Source organism: Penicillium vulpinum, assembly GCF_028829585.1.
Source record: "Penicillium vulpinum strain IBT 29486 chromosome Unknown utg000001l_segment0_segment0, whole genome shotgun sequence".
Lineage (NCBI taxonomy): Eukaryota > Fungi > Ascomycota > Eurotiomycetes > Eurotiales > Aspergillaceae > Penicillium > Penicillium vulpinum.
This window is the reverse complement of record NW_026643241.1, coordinates 8,390,194-8,402,471: the sequence shown is the minus strand read 5'-3', so window position 1 is coordinate 8,402,471 and position 12,278 is coordinate 8,390,194. Positions and strand designations below refer to the sequence as shown.

Genomic DNA, 12,278 nt, shown 5'->3' with positions numbered 1-12,278 from the left:
AAGAATATATGAAAGTTCAATGTTGAATTATTAGTTGTGTGGAATATCTCGGTCCACCGGGGCCTCCTCCAATCCGTTTCTTCATGGCGCTAGCGCTAGAATGAACGCATGAAAGATGGGATGCAATCGCCATTCTCTTATATATCCGCCGCATCATGTGAGCTGTCAATCACTGGTTCCTCTGCAGATTAGGGTAGCGTTATATATATTCGGCCCATGTTGACCACTGCTAAACAAATGTGATATTTTTTGTTGAATACCCATGTGCTCTCTTTCAACAATCCACTGCAACATAAATTGATAATTATTCTCAGATGAAATATATCATCATAATTTAGGTTCATAGTGAAAATGTATAGATCAGCACAAGGCATCTTGAAATAGATTTGGCTTTATACATCGAGTACCCCAAATTAGAGAAATTAAGTACACAAACGCCCGGATGGTCTAGTGGTATGTTCCACTAAATATATGCTGTCCTTCGAATCTCAACTAATGAATAATTAGGTATGATTCGTGCTTCGGGTGAACCTGTGCGAGGTCCCGCGTTCAAATCGCGGTTCGGGCCCTTCTTTTTGGATTTTTTTTTGAAATCCCTTGAACTTATATGTATTTCCTATTTGAATTACCCCAAATTCAAAGCAACCAAGACAAAGTGGATCGCGGTTGCCTGCCGAAATGAAGGTCCAGAGACTCGTCCCGAAGTAACACCGTGTTGTCCCTGCTTCCTGCATATATTAAAATCATGGAATCGATGTACTTGTACGGTGGCGGCAGAGACAGCAGAGAAATACACAGTGTACAAAGAATCGCTATGTGAATTCATAAGTCACCCACACAAGGTATAGATAGCATAAGCCCATTCCAGTTATTGGGCGTTTCAGAAACCTTGGAGCATCGACGATTTCAATTACCTTGCTGTTATTGTACACAGAGCAGTATAGAAAGGGACGAAATCTAGGTTCGTATCAAGTTATAAATTATCACATCGAAGAAGCTAGCGCCATTATGGCGACACCGCATTATGTCTTCTCACTAGGCGTACCACCACGGGAATTGGCCATACGACCTTCGGCCAGTGATAACAGCAGGACGAGATACACAACCTTGGAACCGATGGACGCTGGGACCTGGGGATAGGTGATGACTTAGGGAAGCCGTTGCAGATTTTCTTGTTGGCCGCGGCGTATTCTTTGCTGGTTGACCACCTCGTCGAAGATAAAAAGAAATGAAACGTCAGAGATAATAGCCTAGGGGCGCTCGTTTCATGCTCAGGAATTAGCCAACAATATAAAATTAAGTTGAGTTTAGTTCAGAAACACAGGAAAATATGTTGTATGTTGTACATAGACTAAAATATGTATCTATGATATGAGCTTTGCTTTGGGCAGGGACCCCCTGTTCATGAAGTCAAGTCATATATTTACTGTGTGTGTTAAGTTCTCTCTCTCCTAAGATGCAGAGGCTGGTTGAGATTGAAAACTCCCATTGCCCTACAAGAAAAAGAAAACAAAAAAAAGAAAATGAAACTATAACTTACGCAAGTAAGGTGAGTAAAAACAAAAAGAAACGTCCCCGGGAAGGCTTGAACTTCCAACCTCCCGATTAACAGTCGGACGCGCTAACCAATTGCGCCACGGAGACGTGCTTGTTGAATAGACCTGTGTTATTTGATTACTTGATACTATTTAGCTATAGAAGTAATAAAAAATATAACTAGGAATACGGAGTACTCCGTACATAGTCCTATTTGCTACTCCTACGTCGACTATCAGAAATATATTATAGTACGGTAATGATCCATAAGTATCAGCGCTTCCTTGACTACCCCTTATCCAAATAGTCATACTGGCCTAACCCTAGGTCTTCGATTATAGCAGGTAGAATAGAAAGTGCTGAATTATAAACCATTACTCTATATATAGATAATAACGTGACTGCATATTGGAAAATCTTGCAGAATACACGATGCAAAGTACATGGATTTCGTTTCTGCTGATTTCCGCCACAAGCACGTCTCCGTGGCGCAATTGGTTAGCGCGTCCGACTGTTAATCGGGAGGTTGGAAGTTCAAGCCTTCCCGGGGACGTTTCTTTTTGTTTTTACTCACCTTACTTGCGTAAGTTATAGTTTCATTTTCTTTTTTTGTTTTTAGGTTTAATGAGCCTACTTCTAATATTATTGTGATTCAAACTCGTATCAAAATGCAATGTGGCTATGGTCATCCATTCCGTCCGTATTGCAATGCAACCTCGAATGCAGCCACCCTGTCTCGTAGCATAGGGAGTCTCGCGTGAGCTATATGTGGATCGACTATGCAGTGCCTCTGCAGATCGCATGAAAATAGCAGCCAAGATATACCATGTCTCAGCCTGCCTGCATGCTTCCTAAACAGTACTCGAGCTTATTGCGCCGGTTTCTGGGGGGCTATCTATTATGGGAATATCGGGTGATGGACTCAATATGAAGACATCCAATTTGGGCCGTGTCACCTGTAAGTCCAAGCAAGACCTTTGTCAAAGACCTGCGCTGGATGCAGCCTGCCAGCAACCAGGAATACAAAAATCTTAGATCGAGGGGCGCCTGACAGGTGGAGATATATAAACCATGCTATGAAGGATGCATAATCTATACAACAAGCAACCAAAATATTACTACACTTTCCCTCAAAGCTCCATCAAATCCTCCACAAACATGAAGTCTACTATCGTGTTCACTTCTTCTGCCTTTCTGGCAACCCTCAACCTCGTGACTGCTGTTCCGGCTCCCGTTGTAGCGGCAACGGTATCCGTCTCCTTCGACCCCAAATATGACGTTGGAACATCTTCTCTGAACACCGTCTCCTGCTCCAATGGAATTTACGGCCTGGTCACCCAAGGCTATACTGACTTCGCATCGCTGCCAAACTTCCCAAACATTGGTGGTGCGATCACCATCCCAGGCTGGAATAGCCCAAACTGTGGCAAATGCTACGAGTTGCACTACTCGAACGGGAAGATCGACAAGACCATCAACATCATTGCTGTCGATGCAGCTCCCAGTGGATTCAACATTGGCCTGCAAGCTATGAACACGCTGACCAACGGGCTGGCGGAGGAACTCGGTCGTGTTGACGCCACTTACGTTGAAGTGGAGGACAGTGCGTGTGGGATGTGAGCGTTATACATCACCTATATGGAATGTAATAATGAAGGGACAAAATGGTATACCGAGGCGCTGGATGATGTGAGGGTAGAGATGAGAGTGTTGGACCAACCCCCAGAAGTATGTAATTAGATTTTTCAGACTGTGGATGTTATACAGATAGTTTAAATATACTCAACCAAGCACCTTCAGCATTTCTTCTACACGCGCAAGCTTATCCCGAGGCTTGCCCTTTAGTTGGCCGCTTTTTCGCTCTGCAGCATCGATTTTCTGCCAGTCTTTCCATGATGTGGGGCGTAGACCACGGCGCTGTGCCTCGATTTTCACGCCGTCCCAGCCTAAACCACTACTGTGATTCGGTGCATGTAGCAAGGACGTTGACTCTGCACGCTTTGCCAGATCTTGCACAATGCTGTCTGCAGTAGTGAATGCATCGGTCATTGTTGAGGCAATTACACCCGTTGGGCCTCGCTTTACCCAGCCAGCACAGTACAGGCCGGGTAAGTGGGAGATGAGAGATCTATCAGGTAAACTTTCAGGCTCGCCCTTGTTCGACAAGCTTGTTACACGGCCAAATCCGTCGTTAGGGATGATACCACGTCGCGCATCGAAGTCGATACCAAGATCTTCCAGTCCTGGAAGAGGGAGAGATTTGTAGCCCACACTGCGGAAGAAGACACAAGCTGGTATGTTGACAAGTGCACGCTTCCCGCTTGATAAGCGCTTTGGAGACACTTTGGAGCTGGGACTGTAAGGATCGGAAGGATCGAGCTCATTGCGAGAGAACTTAACATGGGATAGATGATATGGGTGATCGGGCGACCAGTGAAGAGAATCTGGCGCAAGTAAGAAGTCTAGAGACCAAGACTTTGGGGATGTTAGAGGGTCATTGGATGACCCTTTAGCCAAGAGCTGCATTAAACGTTTCTGCGCCCGGGGCAGTGCCGATACTACTTCTTCTGGCGGAAATATATCGTCTGGGATGGGATCAAATGATACACCTGGAAGCTGTAGCATTTCACGAAGCTCTTTGATAGTAAAGGAAGCCTGAGCCAAATAATTTAGTAACCTGGATATCAACAGTCGATTCATTGTAACTCACCTGTAGCGGTCCGCGGCGCCCAACAACTCGCACTCGCTTAATGCGACTTGTCGCGAGTTTTTCGATAGCATAATCTGCTATATCTGTCTTTTGGAGAGTATTGACGTCCGAAAGAAGAATCCGGGCAACATCTAGTGCAACATTGCCTTGTCCGACAATCACGGCGTTCTCTCCGCTTAGGTCCGGATCGAGATCTCTGTGCTCCGGAAGACCATTGTACCACCCCACAAAGGCACGTGCCGAGTGCACGCTATGCAGAGCTCTTTCTCCAGGAATCCCCAGCTCCTTATCTTTTGTGGCGCCGTAGGCGAATATGATGGCATCATAGTGTGGTTTGATGGCAGCGAGCGGCAGATCATGTCCGAGGTCGATATTGCCAACAAAATTGAAGCGCGCGGACTCGGCCACCTCTGTGAATTTATCTTCACAATTCTAGTTTTCATATAATCATGAGCTTATTTCTACATACAGTATTCATTGGTCGACTCATCAATGAATCGCAATTTACCGTGACTCACCTTGACTTCTGGATGGTCCGGGGCAACACCATACCTAGCCAAACCAAATGGCACAGGTAGTTTCTCATACATATCAACTATTGCATCTTTCTGTTTAGCCAAAAGACGATAGGCAGCATAAAATCCCGCTGGGCCAGAGCCCACGACGGCCACACGGACAGGTCGATCGGTTTGGGCGACATGACTGTTGAAGCGTTTGGATGTAAATTGAGATACAAATCTCTGATACCGTAGATGAGGCTGGCGATTAAGCCGCACAGTGCATTGACCACATACGAAGGCCTGTTTTAAGCGCATGGTGTATGGATTATTCAAGAAAACGCGGAGGTGATCGGAGATAATGATATATATCACGTGACTATATCGGTTGCCCCTGGTTACTATCACATGTTTGCAGGCTTGGAAGATGTACAACATACTGTTACCTGCCCGCCACATCCTAGGACAGGTCGCATTCCACATTCCAAGATTCTCCGTAAAAATTCATCTCTTTTGTTCCGCGTGGGTGCCACGAGTGGCCTTTAGTCGCTACCATGGGGAGATCGTCGCCTCCATTCCTTTATGAGAGACCGTCCGCCTACAGCTTCAAAGGTCCCACCGACCGCGGCTTCAACCCGAGGGCCGCGACAGAGGCGAGCTGGACTCGTCCAGCAGCCAAACCCAAACAAAAAGGACCACTAGTGGAGCTAAACCGCCACCCTGACACGGTATGTGCTACCTTTCGGAAATTTGTTGTGGATTCTGCTAATGGTGGGTGTAGTGGGGTTTCTTTAATACGGCCAGCTCATTTACACCGATGAGCTACAAAACAAAGGATCGGGTCAAGTATGCACGAACAACTCAGCTTGTACTTCGAGTACTCAATCTCCTGGGGGCCCTGGGCTCCCTGTTCTGCTCTATTGTTATTAAGGGAGCTGCAACGAGCATTATCTGGATCATTCGCGCCGGTGTGAGTACAGTTTACCCAAGAAAACTTTCTCTCGCTGACCGCTATTGCAGCCCATAGTTGCAATTCTCCACACGGTCTATGGCATCTATCATAATTCCCGATCTTCTCTTAATCGGCCCGCAGGTTCCCAATCCAGCTATGGAATATTCGCTGCGATTCTCGACTTCGGACTCATCCCATTCTACGTGTTTACTGCGTATATTGCGTATGGTCAATGGAACTCCAATGCATACCACTGGAAAAATCTCTTCAATGACGATGACATGACTGGAAAATTGTCTGAGAGCACCTTCATCTTGGCTATCGCAAATGGCGCGTTACATCTCATCTCCTTTGCCATATCGATTTTCTTGGCGGTCATATTCCGGAAGATCTCGCGCCTACCGCCTGACATGAACCCACTTGAAGATAATCTGACTGCACGTCCCCGTAAAAGTCACAAGGAGACTCAAATGGAGGAGAAACACCTCAGCCAATCCACCCTGGATTCCACCTTTGAAGATCCGCTCATGGGATCGCCTCGCAGTGTGCCATTCATGCATACACGCGAACAGTCTTTCGGTGGTGATTCGAACCGTGGATCAACAGGTTTGCTCGACGAGCAGCGGCAGTCACACCCTGCCTTTTATCAGCATCGCCTATCCCACTTGGAATCTCCAACCTCACCTCACATGGATCCCTCTAGCCCCGAGACTCTATTCCAACAAAGCGCGAACGAGCCCTATGATTTCACCTCACAGACACCTGCCCCAGAGTATCGAAATGTTGCCTCGCACGCTCCTGAAATCATCGATGCTACTGCTCAAATGCGTCATCTGTCATCACGTACCGCTGATCGATCGGAAACCGTCAGCCCAGTGTCCAATAATTGGGTAGCATACTCTGAACGGTCTCTATCGCCAATGGGGGAGACTCATAACGATAACGAAAACACTCTCCGTCAGTCCTCCTCTGTCTACAGCCGAAAAACCAACAAGACCATCCCGTCCGCCAGTAGTGGCATTCGAGATTGGTTTGCTTATTCCAAGCCGGAGCCAAGTATTGGAAGTGTCATCCCCGAAGATGTACGCGGGGAATATGCGTCGCTTTCCGCTCACGAATTCTATGGCCTTGATGATAACCATCGTGAACAAGATGTGGGTGATCAGCGCATGGACATATTCCCAGACCCAGAAGATCACAAAGAGGACACTGGCGACGAACGTGATGGCAGTATTCCATTTAACCCCCTCATGCTTAACCCGCCAACCCCGCAACCTATTCTGACCGAACAGCCCGAGAATACCGATCCCGTGCGGCGGGTTGCCTTGGGCGATAGGCCCAACTTATCGTACAATCCACGAGCACAGCCGGTGTCTGTTCCACATGAGAGCCCCCAAACCACTTCGCCCAAGACCCGGTTCTATGGCGACCTGGATGTGGATGGTAAGCCTGGATTGGCCGCTTCTCGCGAATCAAGTATCCAGGTGCCCCGTAAGCCTAACAAGCTTACGAAGAAACGCAACAGCAAGATATCTGCTTATGAGTCTCTCAAGAAGAACGACAGCGATGAAGAAAATGGATACCTCTCAGCCAGGACGCGTGCTTCGCATCGCGCTACCGAAAGCGACCGCAAGGGCCGCGTTGTGAGCAACACCGGTGCAGACACTGCGCGGCCTGCCGTTGCAGCCGGAGTTGGTGCATCCTTATCCTCATACGGAAGTTACATCGCTGGTCTGGGCGTTGGACGCCGCCGTGATGTGAGTGGCAAGGTCGCTGAAGAAGGGCGAAGTGAAAACGTTCTTGATGAGCAACCCAGTTTCGATCAGAACGAAAGCCACAGAGAGGCTCAGACCTCTTCACCAAATCGGGCTGCTGGATGGGCTCGATTCGCCGGGCTTTGAATGTGATACCTTTGGTCTTTTCTTTTCCAGGAGTTTACGAGTTGTCGTCATGAATGGCATGTAGCGACTTGATTTTGTTTGGGACTTTTATATCCCGTTTCTATTAGTTTGATTTTCATGGAAATATGTATGGATTGGAATTATTTTGGTGTATTATGGGTTCATTTTTATATGTACGTAGTTCTGGATCCCAATTGGACATTTAACTCGTGTATGATTACTACTCATTTAATTTCCAAGGTTGTAGATACATATGTATTGTCAAAGAGTTAGATCGATGTCTATGGTGGTCTCTGATGGAAAAAATAATGAGGTATGGATTTGCTGGATTTTTGACTGCGCCTCTCTAGGGTATGCGTTTGAAAAAAAAGCTCGGAGAATTCTCTCGTGTGTATAAGATACAACAAAGAGAAACGAGCCAAAGGAGAGCCCAATATAGTACAAAATGCCCGATATTTCTGGCAATTCTTTGAAGATAGCATCAGCAGAAATTGATGACGTTCCATGCTGTCCGAGCGTACAACTTGGCTAAACCGCCGAACGAACAATATGCCAGTTGCCTGGGACATCTTGGGAAATCGCTGATTGTGCTCATGTTTCCATAGCTACCATACTCTGTGAGAAAAAGAGTATTCTGGACGAAACCCCCAGCCGCTGCACAATCCAGTCCAATAGGCTGTCACTGGACTTGAACTTGAGGGTGTTGCGGGGAATGCGTTCAGATAGATCTGACGCCGGAGATGGTAGGAACTCCAAAATTACAAATGTGAAGTGAACGCACAGGGAATATACATAGTATATAAGATATGCAGTCTTGATATCACACCCAAAAGGCCTCGCGAGACAGCGCCTTCAGGGTGTGCTGAGCGAGCCATCGCTGAGATAAATAAAGTGCAGAGAGTCTCACGAGGGAACACCTTCATATTCCCATCCTCCAATGACACGCTTTCTGCGCCGGGAATTGCGGCGGTTGGCGTTGCACTTGACGAATAGAGTCAAGGCCGCGATAATAAGAATGATGATACTCGCAATTGCGGCAACAAGCACAGTTTCCCGCTCGAGTTCTTGTGGGTCAGAGGCATAGGGACAGCTCGCCGCATAGCCACCAGGTATCCAGCAAGAAGTGATATCCATCGAGTTGAAGTTTATAAAGACCTCTCGATGAGCAGGATCTGTGGAATTCAAGTCAACCTTTGTCTCTGGCAGAGAGAGAAGATATTTGTAGAGATACGTGTTTTCGAGACCGGTACGTGGTACAGCGAAGCTCGATCCTGGCGGACAAGTGTCCGACACGTTTGAGAAATGATCGGACGCTTCTGACAGGACCCAGGAGAAAGGTAAATTACCAATTCGACAAGCGCCATGTCGTTGGTCAGTGCAATTCGTGGACCGCCAGTGGCCATTGAGCGTTAGGTCCATGATCGCACAGCGATCATACTTGGGATTGTCACCTCCACCAGCATAGTTTGCATCGTGTGGCTCGCCAACTGCCCAAGCCCAGGAAGAAGAGATAGAGAGATTACGGTAATATTCAACTTGCTGATCTGCAGTCTGGCCAAAGAGGGTAATGTTGAGCATTGGCGAGAGACCACAAGCTGTCATGTCAGAGAGAACATTCGATAGCGAATGCATCGTTTCATCCGTGGAAAGACCATCAGGAACAGGAATGTGATTGGATATAGCCCATGACGAGTGGGTTTGAGACACGCGTGTGAGCCCAGGCTCATACAGACAGCCTGAAGTGAGAGTGCCATTATTGGTTGCGGAGACCTTCACCTCGGAAGTCAGGTATCCAGGAGGAAAGACGGAATTTCCTTCGGTAGATATATTGTAATGCGTCAATTGGGAATCGATAGAGCCATATTCAATGAGCACTCGATCGCGTTTCGCGAGCTGAATGAATTTTGATGATGGCCAGCCATCTGGAGTGCTTTGTTCGCCCGCTTCATTTTCATGAACGGTGAAATACTCTGTGATGGGCATATAGCCCTGATCAACCTTATACCACGACTGGTTTAAATTGCTTCGGTCCGAGGCAAGTTGAGCCGGGGTATAGGTAAAGTCACTAAGGGCCGTGCCGAGGATTGAGCCAGCCCGCTCAGTTTCCGATGGCAATTGACCTCCTGATATGGTAGAAGCAGGATCATCTGGCGTGGAGTCACTTGCGGCGACGTGGAGATTGAGAACAAGATAGGTCGTGTACACGGTCAACTTATTGTTTGTGATTCGGAAATAACCAACAAGCACATCCGACAAGACGGAGGGATCGAGGTCGTCAGTGCACTTGTATGAGCCTAGCTCGTAGAGAGCGAGTCCATGTGAATCATCGTCCCTACCGGAGATATTCGCAGATGTCTTGGTTGTGGAAGTCTCCGGGGATGCAGTCGTTCCGGATCCGACTGGAACAGACACCGGACAAAAAGACCAACTCCTACGGTTGACTGACCAATATAGATCGACAACAAGACGTCGGTATCCGATTGCTAGGAGGTTGGAGAAACATTTTGCAGCGCCTTCTCGATCATAGATGCGGTTTCCGAAGCAGGCAGCTGACAGCGACACGCCGGGGTTTGTCACATAGTTAAGTGGAATTTGACCAGCTACATCTCGTTCGCTCTAGGATATTATGAGCGGAGGAGCATTAATTGCGAACTAAGACACATACCAGCAGAACGGCCACCAAGGTAGCGTTTAAAAGAGTAGCTGTCGAGTCATATTGGACAGACATTGAGAATCGACATGAAAATAGCTCTGAAGCGCATGCTCAGAGCATTGTTCAGTGCGATATTCAACGCGACATTGATTGAATGTAAAGGGAAGAAGATTAAGCTTGGCCGGGGTTGGAAGTCGGGAGGGCGGACGAATCAGCTGAGTCAATCTGGCCACTTCTCTTTCCTTCTTTCACAACTCCCTTGAACTTCCTTTTCTCTCTTTTGCATTTTATTCTCCAATTTTAATTCAAAATGGCCACTCCCGGCCAGCCCAGTCCTGAGCAGATGGCGGCCATGCAGCAACAGTTCGCTGCCGAAGCCGCTAAACGAGGGATGACGCCGCAGCAATTCGCCGCAAAGCAGCGTGAACAGCTGACTGCCGATGCTGAAAAGCTCGGTTTAACTACTGAGCAATATGTTGCGCAGTTGCGCATGCGAGCAATGCAAGCCCACCAGCAGCAACAGAAGCTCCAGGCCGAACAACAGGCTCAAGCAGCAGCAGAAGGACAACAGGCTCCGTCGCCCGCACCACAGCAGCAGCAGCCGCCGCCGCAGCAGCACCAACACACAACCACACAACAGGTTCCTGTGAACCCCAACAATCCCCCAGACCCAAAGGCCATCGCGGTGGCCAACTGGCTGCGGTCGCAAAACCTCAAACCACGCACATGTATCATGGATGGACAGCGCAAGGACATGTTCAAGGGTGAGCAGCGACTAATACCCAAATAGACTGCAAGGAATCCCCATTTAACAGTGCTTTCTTCAATGCAGTCAAACGTGCAATCCGAGCTATTGAATCCCCCGCCTATGCCAAAGCTGCCTCAAAGAAGAACTCTCTCCTCCCCCCAGTGACCGACCGCGCCTCCGCCGAGAACGTTTTCAAGCTTCTTCCACTTTCTCTTTTGGCTCTCCGAGTGAGCAAGGTTGATCCTCATGAAGGCCACAACCATGCCAAGCCTAAGAACCGCACTAAGGGTTTATGGACCGTGAAGATTGAACAGCATCAGGAGACCGACCCAATGATGCATTATGTTTGGTTGTATGACGGCCCGCAGTGGAAGCAAAAGGCCATGGCCGCCGCCGTAGTTGCGGGTATTTTCGCCGTTGTCCTGTTCCCATTGTGGCCTATGATTATGCGCCAGGGAGTGTGGTATCTGAGTGTTGGCATGATGGGACTGTTGGGTCTGTTCTTCGCCATGGCTATCTTCCGTTTGATTCTATTCTGTATCACCGTCTTCACTGTGGCCCCTGGTCTTTGGCTATTCCCCAATCTGTTCGAGGATGTTGGGTTCTTCGACAGTTTCAAGCCTCTATGGGGCTGGCAAGAGGTATATATCTCCCCATTTTCATATTCTTGGAAATAGTAAAACTGACCGTTCAACTCTACAGACAAAAAAGAGCAAAAAGTCTCGCAAATCCAAGGTCTCAGCCTCTGCTCCCGCTACCGTTACCGAAGCTGCTCCCTCAGCAATCACCCCCTCGGCAACCACAACCTCCACCGAGCCCACTTCTACCCCATCCACAGTCGCATCGCGCCGAGTTCTGAGCGCAAGTGTGGAAGAGGTGGAGGAGTAGTGCTGCTACGTTCTGAACGATATTCAACGGCGATAGACCAGAATTGGTTGAACGCAGTCTAACACGGATGCTTATTTCAATAATCCGTGAGATTTGTATTTTCAAGATCCTTATTCCATGTTCATTCTGGCGTTTTGGGCCTCGCTCCTAAGAATTGATATCATTGGAAGGCCTTTATTTATCTCGGTTTCTGCCTTATTTCATTTCACGACTTATCTTTGGGTTGTATGTAGATGTTGATACCATGCCTAAGTTTGCTACAACATCAAATGGATATAGGCTTCTTTTGTATTTGAGTATTGCAGATAGTAGACAAGAAGGAAATCTGGTAATACACAGGCTCAGCTCTATGCTCCATGCAAACCCATGCTCCGTGGCTTATAGATCACCGAT

General features: G+C 47.8%; 5 protein-coding genes across 5 annotated transcripts; 3 read left to right on the top strand and 2 right to left on the bottom strand.

Annotated features, from left to right (window-relative positions):
• Nucleotides 1–2,694: 2,694 nt before the first annotated feature.
• aspf13 (allergenic cerato-platanin Asp F13) lies at nt 2,695–3,156 on the top strand (the record flags this gene model as incomplete). Its single annotated transcript, XM_057250715.1, has 1 exon — nt 2,695–3,156. The coding sequence occupies one exon, from the start codon at nt 2,695–2,697 to the stop codon at nt 3,154–3,156; it is 462 nt and encodes a 153-aa protein (XP_057115147.1).
• A 162-nt stretch (nt 3,157–3,318) lies between these two features.
• N7479_003017 (NADPH-adrenodoxin reductase) lies at nt 3,319–5,061 on the bottom strand (the record flags this gene model as incomplete). Its single annotated transcript, XM_057250714.1, has 3 exons — nt 3,319–4,191; nt 4,247–4,678; nt 4,765–5,061. 3 exons carry the CDS (start codon nt 5,059–5,061, stop codon nt 3,319–3,321), a joined length of 1,602 nt encoding a protein of 533 aa, XP_057115146.1.
• A 236-nt stretch (nt 5,062–5,297) lies between these two features.
• N7479_003016 (uncharacterized protein) lies at nt 5,298–7,596 on the top strand (the record flags this gene model as incomplete). Its single annotated transcript, XM_057250713.1, has 3 exons — nt 5,298–5,471; nt 5,525–5,713; nt 5,764–7,596. 3 exons carry the CDS (start codon nt 5,298–5,300, stop codon nt 7,594–7,596), a joined length of 2,196 nt encoding a protein of 731 aa, XP_057115145.1.
• Nucleotides 7,597–8,499: 903 nt separating this feature from the next.
• N7479_003015 (Lectin C-type domain protein) lies at nt 8,500–10,324 on the bottom strand (the record flags this gene model as incomplete). The annotated part of the gene is made up of 2 exons (XM_057250712.1): nt 8,500–10,212; nt 10,262–10,324. 2 exons carry the CDS (start codon nt 10,322–10,324, stop codon nt 8,500–8,502), a joined length of 1,776 nt encoding a protein of 591 aa, XP_057115144.1.
• A 235-nt stretch (nt 10,325–10,559) lies between these two features.
• N7479_003014 (Sec62 family protein translocation protein) lies at nt 10,560–11,885 on the top strand (the record flags this gene model as incomplete). The annotated part of the gene is made up of 3 exons (XM_057250711.1): nt 10,560–11,013; nt 11,082–11,638; nt 11,700–11,885. The coding sequence occupies 3 exons, from the start codon at nt 10,560–10,562 to the stop codon at nt 11,883–11,885; spliced, it is 1,197 nt and encodes a 398-aa protein (XP_057115143.1).
• Between the last annotated feature and the right edge of the window lie 393 nt (nt 11,886–12,278).